This window comes from Magnolia sinica, chromosome 4 (genome assembly GCF_029962835.1).
Source record: "Magnolia sinica isolate HGM2019 chromosome 4, MsV1, whole genome shotgun sequence".
Lineage (NCBI taxonomy): Eukaryota > Viridiplantae > Streptophyta > Magnoliopsida > Magnoliales > Magnoliaceae > Magnolia > Magnolia sinica.
The window spans coordinates 97,465,338-97,482,750 of record NC_080576.1 but is presented as its reverse complement, the minus strand read 5'-3'; the positions used below and the strand labels follow the sequence as shown (position 1 = coordinate 97,482,750).

The window sequence follows — 17,413 nt, the reverse complement described above, 5'->3', positions numbered from 1 at the left end:
GAGCAATTTCGCAGAACCACAAACACTAAATATGAACAAGAGAAGCTTTCAATCAAGGTCCAGAGTTTTGTCTTCCAAGTGACAATAATTCCCCCTGCTAACCCACAAGCATTTAAAGCCACCCAATGTGAATGTGAAAATCCTCAAATGGAGTTCAACGTACCTCTGTCAACTGATTGTAGCTTGGTCTCTTGTAACACGATTATATCAGCCTTTGATTTCTTGCAAACCATTCTGACTTGGTCTCTCTTCATATTACAGCCCAATCCCCTCATGTTCCAAGAGAGGACTAACACTGATCACTGACTTTGCCCATTCTAGCCTTCGTGCTTCCATTAGATTTGCTAGAAGCATTGTAATTAATTGAGTAGTCCAGGCTCAGAAGCTCTCTCCAGCCTTAGGGAGATTTTATAGCCTTTGACGACTATTCTTCGTGGATCCTTTGAGCTCCTTTTCCTTTGACAAACCGAATAAAATTATACACATCTTCATTCCTTATGCTGAAAGACATACCATCCCTCCCACTCTCTTGAGAATGCCCTTGGACCTGTGCCTTAGATGATTCTCCTGAAGAATCAGTGTGGTCAGTAGAAATCATTGAAACCTTTGACTAATAATTGACAGTGTTCACCTCCAGACTTTTTGTTGCGCACAACAGGGTTACAACTAGAGCATCTTCAAGCAAGCAACCCTCTGGGTTATCGGCTTATACAATAAGAAGTTCATCATTAAATTCTTCTAACAAGTAACATGTTGTCAGGAATCGATTCATCCTCAGAATCTGACTTCTGTCCCAGAAATCTTCTTGATCTTTTGTTTCACTAAGCTAGTTTGCATCTGTGTGAGATTCTTTGCTTGTGCCTCCCAATATATCTTCAAGTTCAGACCTTGACTCAACAACAAAGAGCCTTCTCGACTTAGTAGGCCTTCGGGCTCGCTTGGGGTGAATATATTTTTTTTTTGGAGGAGAATTTGATGATATATAAGGGGCAATAGGCTCCCACGTGCGTAGATCTGGTACATGTGTCTCTATAAAAACGTCTCCCGCATGTCACAAGTGCAAGCTCAATTTTGGGCCCACCTCCACGTGTTAGCATCTCGTTGACGTTTCCCCCACTATCGACAAAATGGGAGGTATATGTGTTGGAAGCAGAGGGTTTCTCTGGATACAATGCTGGAGCATCAATAAAAAAAGTAGGTTCAGAGTAGTTTTGCGCCTGATCTCGAGCCTTTGTGTCATTCTCCTTATTCCATGATTCTTGAGCTAGCATCTGGAGCTGCCTTGAGTTGCCAGCATTGTCTAAACCATCTACCTTTGGACCTGAGCTTGAGGGAAAAGGCCGGTTTGGGTGGAGTAGGGACTAGGGAGCCAATGTAATTCCTACTTAGCACCTGTCTTCAGGAGGCAAATTCTCACTCGCTTGAGTGTCACTAACCACACTTCACCAACTGGTTGATGGCCAGTGTCTAGTAAAATGCTCGTAGGGGCTTCAGAGCTTGGAGATGGTGCACCATCGCCCATGACTTGATTGAAGGAGGCCTTCAACGACGATTCTCTGCCATCCTGTTTGCTCAAAACTTCCCCCCACCGATTCAGATTCGCCGAAGATTCCTTTTTTTTTTTCTTCTAAACTTTCAAGAACAACTTCTCTTCTGCTACCACCACCTTGATAGAATCGGGGTCGGAGGTGCTTCTTTCTTCCTGATTTACAACTTGGCCACTTTGAGCTTGTCTCTATTCTCCGTCCTTGGATCGATAGCTACCAACTCTCCTAATGAGGAACCTATCTCTAGGAAAATATTGTGGAACCAAAGTTCCAACGGAATTCCCCAAATTAAAACCAGCAAGTCTCCCTTCGAAAGTGGGTATTTTCCGACCACCTTTTGAGGGTTCTAATTGGGCCATAGTTGAACGACGAACTCGCCAGAAGAATTTTATCCAACCCCTCCTTGAAATGTATCCAAGTTGTATGAGCATCAATGGGCTTCACCAAGCAATCCGATTCCATGTTGCCAAAATTACCTTGCCATCGCTTAATCTGGGGTAGAGCTGTGTCGAGCGTAGTCTCTGCAAGCAAGGACCATTGTAACGATTTCAGGGATTTCTCAACGACTTTCGGTCTTACATGAACAATCGGTCCATTGCTAGAGATCTTCAGCCAGATCCATTTCACCTCATTAGCTTCTTCGAATCAATTTTGGAATCAACTTTCCCAGTTGGGGTTGGAAATTGAACATCACCCCCTTCATTGCTATCTTTGTTTTGTTATCTGCCTATTATTGCGTCTCTAAACGAGGCAACTTTGCCTTCTTTGGGTGAGGTTCTTTGGTTTGTGACATGTGGAACTGAATTGCTATTTGTTATAGTTTCCTTATGAGGTAGTTTCTTGCGATTCTTCTTTGATTGTTCCCCTTCCATATTCTTGACCTCAGGTCCGAAACGCACCTTTCAAACTCAAAGTATTGTTCCTTTAAAGCTCTCGCCATGTAGCAATTCGATTGCCCTTCGACCTCTTTGTTTGAGCTGATGCGCATAAATGCAAATCCCTAATATCTCGAGGTATATTCATGTCCATGACAATTCCGACCTTTCTGGAAACTCTAGAGAAATTGATGGGGAGCTAACCCTCAGGAAATATGATCACGTATAGCGTTGGATATTCCATGAGACCCTTGATCGACTTCCCTTTCCCCGACGAGGAATACACCTTCCGACGAACCTGTTCTCTACCCTGTCATTTCATTCATTAGCAACGCCCAACATCCATTCACAGTGGTGCCCGCAGATGAATCATTAACATTACAGATTATTCTTCCATGTATCCAACTTTTGTGCATCACATGGGGTGATTAAATCTGCACACATCGATGCAACTTTTGAAGACTCATTGACACAACTTTTAGCAAGTTGGCCTGAAACCCAAGAATTCTTTCTAAAAATTGGTCCGATACACCATCAAATACATGCCCAAAGAACAATAAAAGCATAGATTCTTGTGTTTCTAATTTTTCCTTCTTTTTTAATGTTTTTGGTAAGAAAGAAATTTCAACGAACACATGTCGAAATATTGCCCTTATTATATTGCTTTTGGGTCAAGCTAATGCACCTCCGAAACTGATATTCACAACCTCCTTAACTTTGCAGGTTGAGAAGGTGCCCATAGGCATCGAGCGCATTGCCATCATCCGCGACTTGGAAATTGGAATGTAATACCAAACTTCCATTGTCTTCTCAATAATGGGTAATGTCACGTGGACACTTATATTTCCTAGGATTTTGTTGTGCCAACACTTGGAACACTTGGATGCTCCTAGACTCTGCATGTCACTTCAAAATTGTAAGGAGAAACTACCCTAGTGATCTCATCAAAACATGCCACACATTGGACAATTTAAGGTCTCCAAACATTTTTTTGCACATATTTTGTTTCACCTTCCTCATTAAAAAAAATAAAAATAAATTATATCTCTTTTGTCAAGCCAAAGATCTCTTACTCGTAGCTCTCAGCTTGCCCCCATTCTCTTGTTCTTGAGGATCACCTGTAAGGGTTTCTTCTTCTCTCTCTAAATTCCAACTCATTTCAAAGATTTGTGAAATTCACGGATGTAAAATCTCTAGTGTTTGTCTTTCATTGGGAATGTGCTAAATTAGTGGATTTCCCAAATCCACACCCCTATAAATTAATGGACTGTAGTTCAGACCCAAATTCCCCAGAAAACTCTAGACTCGACAAATTCACAAAATGAGACTCTCTAAAGCAATAAAAGTTATTCCCTTGCAATCAATGCTTTGCGATATATACTCCGATCCATGACTCATAGCTCAATTACCAAACATTAGGCTTTGGCATTTGTCAAATCTAAATCCAATGCAAATCCATGAAGTTTACAAGCTCATGGATTTGCCAAATCCATATATTCTCATTTCTATGATCCCAAACAGGCCTTGTAGGTACCATGACCAAAATAACCAAAAAAAGAAAGAAAGAAAAAAGAAAAAAAAGAAAGCTTTGTTTTTCTTTTCGTTCTTTTGTTTTAGTTTTATTATTTTAACTGAACAAGTGATGGGTTGTAAGAACTACTATTTCTGAGATTATTATCCATGATTTCTGATGTTTTATTAATTAATTATTTGTTAGTTCGAAGTTTGAACTACAAGTATTTGTTTCTATTTGAACTATGTTAAATTCTTGCTAATTTTCTTCTTCTTTAATGTTTTTATTGTTTCATTTAATTTTATCTATTTGCTTAAATTGTTATTTATTTGTGTGCGGAATTGTCCCCATGCCTAGATTTTTGAAGTTTGGTTGTGCTGGACACGTTAGGACACTTTGGTATTGGCCACCTTGCCACATGTCTAAGTAACACTCATGGTTATGATACCCATTTTGTGTTGATGGCGGGTCGAAGCATGTTCACGTGGAGATTCCCTATTTCTTAGGTAAATTTGATTTGACGGTTTTGACTATTGGTTATGGTTGCTTAAAGGTGATTTTGAGTGTGTGGATACGCTAGATGAATGTGAATTCATTTTCTTTGGAAGATGAATGTAAAGTGTGATTTGTGAAGATGGAGCTAATTGGGTTACCACAAAAGTGGTCCACCACATTGAATCATAGTTGTGTCATGGTGGGCATTTGCCTTTTACTATTTGGGAAGATGTGAAAATCAAGTAGAAAATAGATATTTGCCCATTGTCTATGAGGATACCATCTTTCAATGGAAGATTATGCTGAAAAGGTTTATGCTCCATAGGATCGTAGTATGACTAATGAAAATGGGCAATGGATCTGTTCCTCCTTATTGCGCTAGACTTTGAGGGGAAGTCTAGAAAGAGATGGCAATGGTTTGATTGCAGTGTGGAAAAGGCTTGTCAGATGGCCCTTCAGATCTAGAATCATATCAAGCGGGCAGTCGCTAGGCGTAGTAGCATCCCGTGCTTGGAGAAGAGTGGGGAGGGATTGCAATTAGATGTCCAATTCTACTACACACAAAATGTTAATTTAGAAGGGTAGTCTCCTTTAATAGGCAAACACGACAAAAAAGAAAAGAAAAGAGAAAAGAAGAAGCACGTGAACACCGAAAATGAACATGCACATGTCGGTCAACTTATCGTATCGACTACTTGCATGATTGCTAAACCATTTATGAAATGTATTATTGTGAATGCGTTCTATTCCCTTTGGTTGTGTTCTTCTGCTTATCAACATTCATGTGTTACTATGTGTTACGGTTCTTCCTCAATCTTCCCTAATGCACAACCTATTCATGGGAAAATAGAGGATTGTTCTTCCACAACAGTGTTACTATAGTCGTCATTCTGTATTGGTCGGTTGAACCTTGTCTTTGTATCATGCAAGTACCTTGAGTATAATGTTAAGCATTCTTTTGCTAGGTACCCTTCTGCAATTGAACCTTCGAGCCAACTTCTATTATACACATACAACTTTAGTGTGAGCAGGTACCTATGGTCACCAATATTTAGAAGTTTAGAAACATATGGTCGATTAGCGCAACTAGTATAACATGACAAATATAAACTAATTTTTAAATATTAACAAGCACCTCGATGGGGTACATCTAGTGATATTGTAGCGGTCTAGCTATTTTGGCCTCGCCCACTAAATGAATGGGCATATATATATAAAGCCGGCATGAATATCTTTTCTAGATGGTGAAGTGTTAGTGATATTCAAAAATCTAGTTAGTCAAAGTCTTTTACTCGACCAACTTGGGAGCATAATTCTCTGAAAAAATGCTTAATTCAATCAAAACCGAGTTCACATACTTGGGCAATGTTGTTTGTGTATAGCTAACGAAAATAGTTGTTGCATCATAACATGTCATTCATGACTCTTGAGTCTTGAAATTTTGCGCTCTTTAAGATGCACACGTCGTGAAATATTGGCTGCATAACCATCTGGAACTTTCACTCGCTTCAAGACTTTGTAGAAATCATCGTTATCACTCGATGACATAGTGAAGCATATAGGGGGCAAATACGTTTGTTCGGTGGAAGCTGTCAAGGGTGTAATGTTTGTCTTATATCCATATCGTGCATATTATGACGTACCTTTACACTGTCCTTTGTTTTCCCTTTGATGTTCAACAGTGTCCCAAGCACATTGTCACACACACTCTTTTCAGCATGTATCACATCTAGATTATGACACAATAGATTATGCTCCTAATACGGCAAATCGAAGAAGATACTCTGCTTCTTCTAGTTTTATTGTTATCCCGCATTATCCTCTCGTCTTCTCTTGTGCCATGATTGCCACGAGTCTTCTTCCCAAATGTGACGTTAATTCCCTACAACTGTGCCAACACATCAGAGTTAGATAGCGGAGTTGGCGTCTCGCAAAATTCTTCTGTGCCATCAAAAGATCTGTTGTTAGTTCTAAACTTGTAATTAGGCTCCAAGAATCGACAATGGCAAAAATTTCGACCATGCTTTAAATATTTAGACGAAAGTGTCTTTGGTGCAGCAAGGACAAACAAGACGTCCTTTAATACTCCATCCAGACAAGTTTGCATATACAGGGAAGTCATTAATAGTTCACAATAATGCCGCACACATTTGAATTATCTCATTACGTGAGGCATCGTTAATGTCTGTGCCAACCTTCCACAATTCCTTTAATTCATCTATCAAAGGTTGCAAATACACGTAAATATCATTACAGGGTCGAGAAAGGCCAGGAATAAACAAGGACAGCATGAGATAAGGTTGCTTCATGCACATACATGATGGCAAGTCATATGGCATCAAAACAACAAGCTATGTGTTGTGAGCAATACTCATTGTCCTAAATGGATTGAAATCGCCAACTGTTAACCCAAGTTTAACATTGCGACTGTTCGAAGAAAAAGTCGAGTGGTCGTGGTCAAAAGTTTTACAGGCTGGGGAGTAAGTAGGATGCCTTAACATTCAATCATTGGTGGGCCTAACGTCATGTCATCTCATAAAGGAAGTAGTTTTTTTATGACATGAACAACCTTTGAAGCATTGGTTTCAAGGGAAAACGACGTAATATCTTAGTCGGAACTTTTTGATCTTTTGCAGATAAAGAAGTTACATCGTCATTTGACTAATGTTCAGTCGTTTTACATTTAGAAGCACACATATAATACATGATTGCTCATCGGCGGCCTCCTTCCAATATAACGTACAATCGTTGGGATATGCATCAACTTTGTTGTATTTGAGGCACAAGTCCCCAACGACCTTCTTGGTTTCATAAAAATACAACAAAGTTGATGTATATTCCAACGATTGTATGTTGTACTGGAAGGAGGTTGCCAATGAGCAATCATGTGCTATATGTGGTGCTTTTAAATGTAAAACGCCTGAACATTAGTCAAATGACGAGTAACTTCTTTATTTGCAAAATATTGAAAAGTTTTGGCTACGATATTGCATCGTTTTCCCTTGAAACCAATGCTTCAAAGGTTCATATTATAAAAAACAGCTTCCTTTATGAGATGACATAATGTTAGGCGCACCAATGATGGAATGTTTAGGCATCCTACTTACTCCCCAGCCTGTAAAGCTTTTGACCACGACCACTCGACTTTTTCTTCGAACAGTCGCAATGTTAAACTTGGGTTAACAGTTGGCGATTTCAATCCATTTAGGACAATGAGTATTGCTCACAACACATGGCTTGTTGTTTTGATGCCATATGACTTGCCATCATGTATGTGCATGAAGCAACCTTATCTCATGTTGTCCTTGTTTATTCCTGGCCTTTCTCGACCCTGTAATGATATTTACGTGTATTTGCAACCTTTGAGAGATGAGTTGAAGGAATTGTGGAAGGTTGACACAGACACTTATGATGCCTCACGCAATGAGATAATTCAAATGCTTGCGGCATTATTGTGGACTATTAGTGACTTCCCTGTATATGCAAACTTGTCTGGATGGAGCACTAAAGGACGTCTCGTTTGTCCTTGCTGTAGCAAAGACACTGTCTAAATATTTAAAGCATGGTCAAAATTTTTGTTATATGGGCCATTGTCAATTCTTGGAGCCTGATTACAAGTTTAGAACTGATAGTAGATCTTTTGATGGCACAGAAGAATTTTGCGAGACACCAACTCCGCTATCTAAGTCTGATGTGTTGGCACAGTTGCAGGGAATTAATGTCACATTTGGGAAGAAGACTCGTGGCAATCATGACACAAGAGAAGACGAGAGGATAATGCGGGATAACAATAAAACTGGGAGAAGCAGAGTATCTTCTTTGATTTGCCGTAGTAGGAGCATAATTTGTTGCGTCATAATCTGGATGCGATACATGTTGAAAAGAACGTGTGTGACAATGTGCTTAGGACATGGTTGAACATCGAAGGGAAAACAAAGGACAGTGTAAAGGCATGTCTTAACATGTAAGATATGGTATAAGACAAACATTGGACCCTTGACGAGTTTCACCGAACAAACATATTTGCCCCCTATATGCTTCACTATGTCATCGAGTGATGAAGATGATTTTTACAAAGTCTTAAAGCGGGTGAAAGTTCCAGGTGGTTATGCAGCCAATATTTCACGACGTGTGCATCTCGAAGAGCGCAAAATTTCAAGAGTCATGAATGTCATGTTATGATGCAACAACTACTTTCGTTAGCTATACGAACAACATTGCCTAAGTGTGTGAGCTCAGTCTTGATTGAATTAAGCGGTTTTTCTAGGGAATTATGTTCCCAAGTTGACCAAGTAAAAGACTTTGACCGACTGGAATCTCAAATCATGCTGACAGTTCTCCATATAGAAAAGATATTCCCTCCGGCTTATGTATATTTATATATATATATATATATATATATATATATATATATATATATATATATATATATATATATATATATATATATAATGTTGATATGAAATTTATTTAGTGGGTAAGGACAAAATAGTTGGACTGGTACAATATTGTTGAATGTACCCCATCGAGAGGTGCTTGTTAATGTTTAAAATTAGTTTCTATTTGTTATGTTATACACTTATACTGGTTGCACTAATCAACTATATGTTTCTAAACTTCTAAATATTAGTGACCATAGGTACCTAATCACATTAAAGTTGTATGTGCGTAATAGAAGTTGGCTCGAGGGTTCAATTGTAGAAGGGTACCTGGCAGAAGAATGCTTAACATTCTGCTTGAGTTACTTGCATGGGGCAGAGATAAGGTTCAACCAACCAATACGGAATGATGAATATGGTAACACTGTTGTAGAAGAACAATCCTCTATTTTCTCACGAATAGGTCGTGTGTTAGGGAAGTCTGAGGATTTTGTACTAGATGAAGTTACATTTGCACAGTCACATCAATATGTCCTGTTAATTGCAACACACCTGTCCCATTTCTTGAGTAAGACAACTATGAGACTTAATTTATATAGAAAATAACTTGCTACCTTGGGTCTTACTGAAATCAATTCATATGCAGAGAACACATTAATCTTGTCAAAGCAGAAGAATCATTGTGCACGACCAAGTGAAATAGAACGCATTCACAATGATACATTTCATAAATGGTTTAGCAATCGTGTAAGTAGTCGATATGATGAGTTGACCGACGTGTGCATGTTCATTTTCATTGTTCAGACATGTTCATTTTTAGGTGGGGTGGTGAAGGACAATATGCTAGGATTGTCCGATTAAAGGCTTGTGGCAATCAACTTGAAGATGACCCTTTTGGGCTACTACATAGTACATATACTAATAAGATGGGCAGTCTCCTTCAATAGGCAAACACGACATGGAAAAAATTGAATGATGTGTTTTAGGTGTGGTGGCGGTGGACACTATTCTAGGGTTTGTCCGAGTAAAGTCTTTTGGCAATCAAGTTGAAGATGACCCTGAGGGTGATACGATGTACCATAAGCACTGGCAATAAAGGCTGTGGTACTGGAGGCAGATGATCTTGAGGATGCTACTTTTATAGTGATGCATATTCTAACTGCGCATAAAGAAGCAGAAACAGGTACTCGAGTGGAGTGCACAGGGAAGCTTCGTAATCTCATCGTAAGTAGCGTGAATGTGGGTGTTTACGGATAAAATCTCAATCACAAATCATCCATCGTGCCAAGAACATCCCTTTATGTGCACATATTTCCTCAATGGTAGATCAAGCCACTGACAAGGTTATCTGACTGAGATAGTTTGTGTGAGAAGCTCTGCACACTCCAAATGGTCAACCCAACAGGTCGACATCACATTGATGGGTCGTACCATATCTGGGCAGGAACTGGGACAACTGACCCTGATAATCAGACAGATAAACACTGCAACTGTATAAGTTACCTTTTTGTTGTCTTTACAGTCCTCACATTAGAGGCACCGATCAGGAAGATCGGTGCACAAGAAAGACTAACAAAAACAGCCAGCAGAAATCAGCCATGTTGTGGGAACGATACAATCTGTCACGACAGAGTATGTCTTGCAGCCTGCTCTGTTACAGGCAGTAATAACTGCCTCCAAGATCGTGGGAATGTGCAGGAACTGTCCCTTACCCACATCAATGGGCCCCTGAATCCTATAACATTTCTCGCATTAACAAGACAGCCACGCTGTTACTCTGCTGGATGAAGTTGGAATATGGCTGTGATGCGATCAGTACACCATCTCTGACATGACCTTGGTTGCTGCCAAAGACCAAATTTCTTTGAAAGTGTTGGTTGTAATTGAATTCAGACTGTTCAGTAGCATCCAGGAGGATTCCTAGACCTGGGCACACTCTCGATTCAATTAAATCCAAGTTTTTGGACTGAGTTTGAGTCACCAAGAACCCATTATAAGAAAGGTGGGTCATTCTTCTTGTATAGGTAGAACAGCCACACTGTTACCATGCTGGATTGAAGTTGGAATATGGCTGCGACATGACCTTATGCCATCTACAGCATGGCCTCGATTGCTGCCAAAGAACAATTTTCTTTGAGATTTTTGGTTGTAATAGAGTTCAGTAGCATCTAGGAGCCCAAGACCCGAGCCTACTCTCGATTCAAGTAAATTGAAGTTTTTGGATGGAGCTCAAGGCACCAAGAACCTATACTATGAAAAAGGGGCGTGGTTCTTATAATTTTCATAAGGGGAATAAACCTCCGGGTTTGCACCCTGGAATCTGTGCCTACAGTATCCTCATAAGAGTTGGTTGGTTTAAGTGCAGCTTAAGGTGGAAAGGCATCCAAAATCACATCTGATTCAAAGGTTCTTGCCAATGATTCAGGAGAAAGTGTCAGCTGATGGTCCCACCACACAAACAAAAGATGAGAAGATATATGTGAATCGATAGCAAAGATGCAAAGGACAGAACAAGCGACATGAAGTCAGATGATGGTGATGGAGAGCCCTGGTGGAGGAAACTGACTTCAAGAGGAACTGATTGTAACACAAAAGAAGCTATGTGAGCTATGACTGCGAATAACTGTACCAGGCTGACAAGGGGGTCTTTTCCACCTACTTCCAGCAAAGCTGAAGGAGGCATGATACAAATGCGAATCAAAGGCCTTGGGTCAACACTGGGGCCAAACTCAAGGACAATTTCTTCCAAAGCTGGGGTAAATTGCTTTATCCAGGGCTTGCAAAATACCTGTTTTATGTTGGGCCGGGAGTAGACCTCACTTAATGAGCCCGATCCACAAAGAAGCCAAAAGGATATCTGAGTGAGTTGTAGGGCTCATAGAACTAATCTGATGGCCAGATCAGTGTGCTGATTGGCCTGTGGGTCCCAAAGGACCAATTGGTTGGTACTTTAATCCAATCGTGGGCCCATCTTTATGAAATGACCACATGGTTAAGCAAGTTTTTTGCTAAAAACTTAGTTCCCTTTTCCTCTTGGTGGTTTGTTTCCTTTGCTTTTTTTTTTTTTTAAAAAAAAATAATTTAATTTTAACAAAACTGGGTGTGGGGAACCTAGATACCTTGCGCCAGTGTCACTTCGAGCACTTTTAACTTGTGGAGATCGAATATCTCGTAATAGTCTAGTTGCCCCAAACCATACTCCGTAGGCACGCAACATGTGAAGTAGAATCTATATATATTTTCAACTATACCATGGTCTGTTCTGCTTCAAATCTTCTAGGATGAGGATTCTGAAATGGAAAGTGGCTGAGTGTAGGGCGCATAAGTAAGCTGATGCTGCTTCCTCTGGATATGAGTTCTCCACTTGGTCACTCAAGAGTCTCAAGTAAGAGACAGATCTGTGTTTTCAACCTGGAGAAACATATCTATACTTTCAACCTGGAATGTGTTTGTAGAGACAGAATGCTGATGAACACTCAAGAATCTGGAGTTGAATACACTTTGAACCACGGACTCAAGTAAAGACCTCTTCTGACGCTTATTGCTTTATGCATATTGGTTTTTTGAACAAGTGATTCGAAAAACCAATGTGCCTATCATTCAATTGACACCTTATATCATCTGCTAGAGCCTGTAATGGATCATGTCTCAGATTTTTATTTTTTATTTTTAAATATTATTATTATTATTATTATTATTTTGTGTGTGTGTGTGTGTGTTTGGGAGATGATATGGAAAACTGATGTCTTCCTCGACAATCGCATTAAGCAGATCATCCAAATTTCACACTTTATGCTGAAGTGGATCCTTATTTTGATCTTAACATATTTTTCAAGGGGTTGCAGTGGTATTTATTATCTCCGTGTTTTTAATAAACAATGTTCATGTTGGAATTCGTCATATTGAATGAAGATGGTGGGAAATAAGGACTTTAATTCCAACTCCTCACTACATACCCTAAATGCTGTTTCTTCTAACTGTGTAAAAGCTCTCTTGTGGACATTTTTTTTTATTGCATTTGAAACATGACGCATTTTTAGCCAAGAGTGTGCGTGCATATCTTTGTGGACATTGTTGCTTGTAAATCGTTGATTGCATTCGAAACATGATGCATATTTTTAGCTGTGAGTGCCGAAGGCAATGATTCTCCCATTGCACTTTTTATTTTTTTGGTTTTAAATGTATGGTCTGATCATTATCCGTGTTTCTTTTTTCCTTTTTGAGTACAGAAGTTCTTAATTTGTATTTACCAAAACTTAGGGAAAGTTTATGGGGGAATCAGTAAAGAATGAGGGAGACTTGTCGAACCTAAAGTCTCAGCTCTGTCACACAAACATCATGTGGAAGCATGAGTTGGAGCGACATCAATCCCAAGTGGATACTTTACAAGCAAAGCTTATGGAGGTAAAGGCTTCTATCCTGTGCTCCGAGGAAGATGCTAAGAGGGAACTAGAAATTCTTTGGCGAACGGTCAAAACTACCGCCGCATTACTGACCTGCTTGAAGTCGAAGGCAACAATAATGGCAGTTCCACATTTAACCTATACTTGTGGGATCAGACATCAAGAGGGTGTGGGACTTGTTGACAAAAATGGCATGCCATTTTCTGATTGGTTTGCAGATGTTGACCTTTCCATGTTTGAATGTCTGGACAAGGCAACATTGCTGGGAAGTACTAGCAAGCCTGGATCTTCTTATGAACATGATGCGGCATATATTGGGGAAATACTCAAGTCAGTACGTATGGTAACAGATGTAATGGAGGCTCTTGTTAAGAGGGTAGTCATGGCAGAAAAAGAAACTGCTATTGAGAAAGAAAAGGTAAGTTTGGGCCAGGAAGAAATTAAGAAAAAGGCACTGCAAATTGAGAGCATGTCAGCAAAGGTTGAAGAGATGGAGAAGTTTGCATCGGGTACAAACTGTATTTTGAATGAAATGCGCCAAAAAGTGGAAGACATGGTGCAAGAAACATCCAGACAGAGACAACGCGCTGCAGAAAATGAACAGGAGCTTTGTCGTGTGAAACAGGACTTTGAGTCACTGAGATCATATGTAAGCAGTCTCATCAGTGTAAGAGAGACACTTCTTTCATCAGAGAAGCAGTTTCAGACAATGGAGAGGCTTTTTGAAAGGTATTCCTGTTTCTTATGGTCTTTTATACAAATATAAAGGTTTCTCTAATTTGCTTGGTTATCTTAGAGGTATTGATGCTTTGGTCAGTTTTAACAATCTCCTGTTTAAGATGCTTCATATCTCTACAATTACATATGCAAGCAGTGTTCTATATATGTTATGCTTGTGTAATGCGTGTACTTTGGCTTTTAATATTTATTGATTGATCATGACTTCTTGACTACGAATTATTTACATTAAAAAAGATTTCTTGATTACAAAGGATGTCTTTTTACAAGTTATCAATGCATCATAGAGTTGTGAGTCAGCCATTAATGATTTCTGCCAATTTGCAAAAGGTCCTCGTATTTGGGGATGCTTTCCCTCTTTTGGAACTATATGTTTCTCACTTTTAAGGAAACCTTTGTTGTATCATATCTAGGGTTTTCTTAACTTTAACATGACATGTTAATGGGTTTATCTTTAACATGATGGGAATACAACATAGTCAGTGAACGTGGTGACCAATATGTGTTTTCCTATCAATGGGCCACCTCTTTGATTGGCCACAGGTAAAAAATTCGAGCAGTCAAAGAGTACCTAAAAGATTTTTTTTTTTTTTTTCAGTCTGTTACTTTTGAATGCGCATTGCACTTTAGTTGTGAAAGCGGATTCTGTGATTATTCTACAGTTAGCACATATTCTCATTGATCCAGACTGCTCAATCAGTAAACTCTCGCTTGGAAGGGCCATACACTAAATGTTCCATTGATTGGATGTTTCTAACTACTCATGCAATGCAGTTTGGTCTGGACTGCAACTGTTATCTGGAATGGTCAGACCAAACAGCATCCAAACAATGCAATATTTAGACTATGGGACATCCAATAAATTACTATGTGATTGAGCATCCCGATCAAATCAGAAAATATGGTAATTGGAGTGAATGCATGGCTCATTCCACAACTGTGGTCAAACTACCAAATTGGGTGATTGGTAAAACCTTTAGGTTAGTTCGATCTCTCTGATTTTTTATTCTATGGCCAGTCCAAGAGGTAAACCATTGATTGGATGACATGGATTGAGGCATGTTTACTGATTCTGTTGATGTATGTCATATTAATGATATACTTGTTAACGTGGAGGAATGTGCTTCGTGTGTTGGGCATCCATGCTGTGCACAGGGGTGGGACCCATCATGAAGATACGTGGAGTTAAAACCAGGCCTGATCCACTCATCATGTGGGCCCCAGTCAATGAGGTGGACCACATACATTGTGGGCCCCACATGCCAACCAGTTGGACATACAATTAGTGCGTGTGTGTTTTGAAAGGTGACGACCAATTTATTAACAAAAAAAGTGCCGAGGAGGCATAAAAAGCTATGCACAGAATAGGAACAGCGAAATCGCGCAAAATTACATAAAAAAAAAAAAAACAATCCAGGCATTGTTTCAGAAAAAAAAAAAAACACAATCCACTCCCCCTCACCCCACCCCCAAAGACTTGCCACCCATTCACTAGCAAAGCCTGCCAGTCTGAAGGCCACCCAGCCTGAACCGTGGCTTGAAATCCTAAAACACCTTCCATTTCTCTGTGTGTGTTTGTGTGTGTGTGTGTGTGTGAATTTTGATTCCTAGTCTGTAAAATCCATTTTGAATAGATAACTGTGGTTTCCCCAACAGGCTAGTTGCGAAGACTGCTCACTTGGAGGGAGAGAAGATGCAGAAGGAAGCTGAAGTCCAGAAGCTCATGGCAGAGAATGTCAGGCTAAGTGCTCTCCTCGACAAGAAAGAGGCACAGCTTCTGGCCATGAATGAGCAGTGCAAGTTCATGGCATTGAACTCACACGGCGTTTAGCTCTGTAATGATGTCGTTTCTGGCCCTGCCTGGGTATTGGAGCGATTGTGATCTTCTGTGCTTTCTGTTTGTTGATTGTAACTGTAGAAAAGAAAAGAAAGAAAGAAAAACCCTTTTCAGGTTGAGTGTGTTATTTGTGTCAAGCTTCTTGGATGCAACCACATATTCTGCATTGGGACCAAATTCAGAAGAATTATATTTTCATCATTTTGTTGTGGAGTGCCCAGTCAATGAGGTGAACCACATACATTGTGTAAGTGTGATTAAAAAAGAAGAAGCTAGTTTCGTTTTTGTTTGGTAGTCGCTTTCTTTCTCATGTGGGATCATGTTTGTGATCTTTTGACAGGGGAGATGAAGTGCAAGCTGAGGGCAGGGAATGCCAGGTGGGCCTTTTGCACGATGAAATGGACCGTTTAGAAAAAAACTGTTACAATTAATGGACTACCCTGACTATTGGGCCTAGGACATGCTTCCTGGGTCCCACTTGATGAATGGTCTAGATCTTGAATGCATCATCCCTATAATGATCTCTGTTTCACGCAAAGGTCATTACTTCGATATGTGCAAACTCATGCTCTTGTACCACCTATAAACTTATGATGCCAAGGCATCTTGTTTAAAGGGTTTGGTGCCCCTCACCACAGTACCGCAAGGTGGCTTGTTTTCACCCGCCGAGTTCATGGTGCTGCAACTTAGGTCTGGTTCAACCAGAACCCTATTAATCCTACCTGAGTTCGGTGAGGCCGTGAAGGTCATCAGGTTGGGTTTGGGTTGTAAAATGCCAGCCCAATCTGAAAATGGGTTGGGCTCAGGTTGAGCACTTTCGGGTCAGCTTAGGTAAGGTTGGGAATAATCACGTGGGTTGGGTCTGGTTGGTTTGGGTTGAGTATAAAGTAATTTCGGTTCAGGTTCTCAGGTTAGAATTTGTGTTGGGTCAGGTTGCCTGAAGTTAGGTTGGGCTCGGGTCGACTCACAACCCAACCCAATGTGCCCAAGTTGCACACTTAGCTTAGTTTTGGATTCTATGCTACCTGGCATATGGTAAGAAACATTTCTTGAACGGGCGATTCTGTATGAAGATAAACATTTAATGGTTCATATGCAAATCCAAGATTCAAATGTCAGGATCATCAATGAAGCATGCTTATATGACATTAGCTTCTACATGGTAAGACAGAGAGCATGAATGGCTCAGTTCAACCTAAGGCTGTAACAGGTGGGATAATGATCGCACCCTTGATATGCACCTATAAAGAGACACTCCTGCTGCTGGGTCTTCTTCAATATCGCACGTCTTCTGTAGGTATTTTGATTGTTATCCATGTCCTATCCGGCTGTCCCACCTAACTCCCGGGGCCTACGGGTAGTTATTAGGAATTGGGGGTGGTAAGCATGATAAAGGTAAGAAAGGAGAGAGGGTAATGATTTCATAATGAAGTTGTATGCACAGAGTGCTCTGTGGGCAGAAATCCATTTTCCATTACTCATCATTCATTCTTAGGTGTTCTCTGGGCTTAAAAGGGTCAATGAAAATAAAAAAATAAAAAAATTATAATGAGGCGTGCAAGGGGTAGGAATTTAATTTTTCTGTTATTTTGGCAATGGATGTTGGTTTGGGTGGTCTGGATAATT

At 40.0% G+C, this 17,413-nt stretch overlaps 1 protein-coding gene across 2 annotated transcripts in view; it reads left to right on the top strand.

Moving 5' to 3' along the window:
* Positions 1 to 16,339, top strand: part of LOC131243455 (uncharacterized) — a 121,758-nt gene extending 105,419 nt beyond the window's left edge. Inside the window, exons 3-6 of one of the 2 annotated variants that reach the window (XM_058242828.1) lie at positions 13,070 to 13,941; positions 15,607 to 15,906; positions 15,973 to 16,034; positions 16,128 to 16,339. In XM_058242828.1, the coding sequence (XP_058098811.1) occupies positions 13,079 to 13,941; positions 15,607 to 15,781 (1,038 nt within the window). In that variant the 5' untranslated portion in view covers positions 13,070 to 13,078 and the 3' untranslated portion in view covers positions 15,782 to 15,906; positions 15,973 to 16,034; positions 16,128 to 16,339. Of the gene's footprint in view, positions 1 to 13,041; positions 13,942 to 15,606; positions 15,907 to 15,972; positions 16,035 to 16,127 lie in introns of both variants that reach the window. The other variant, XM_058242829.1, reaches the window with a different exon arrangement.
* Positions 16,340 to 17,413: the final 1,074 nt, after the last annotated feature.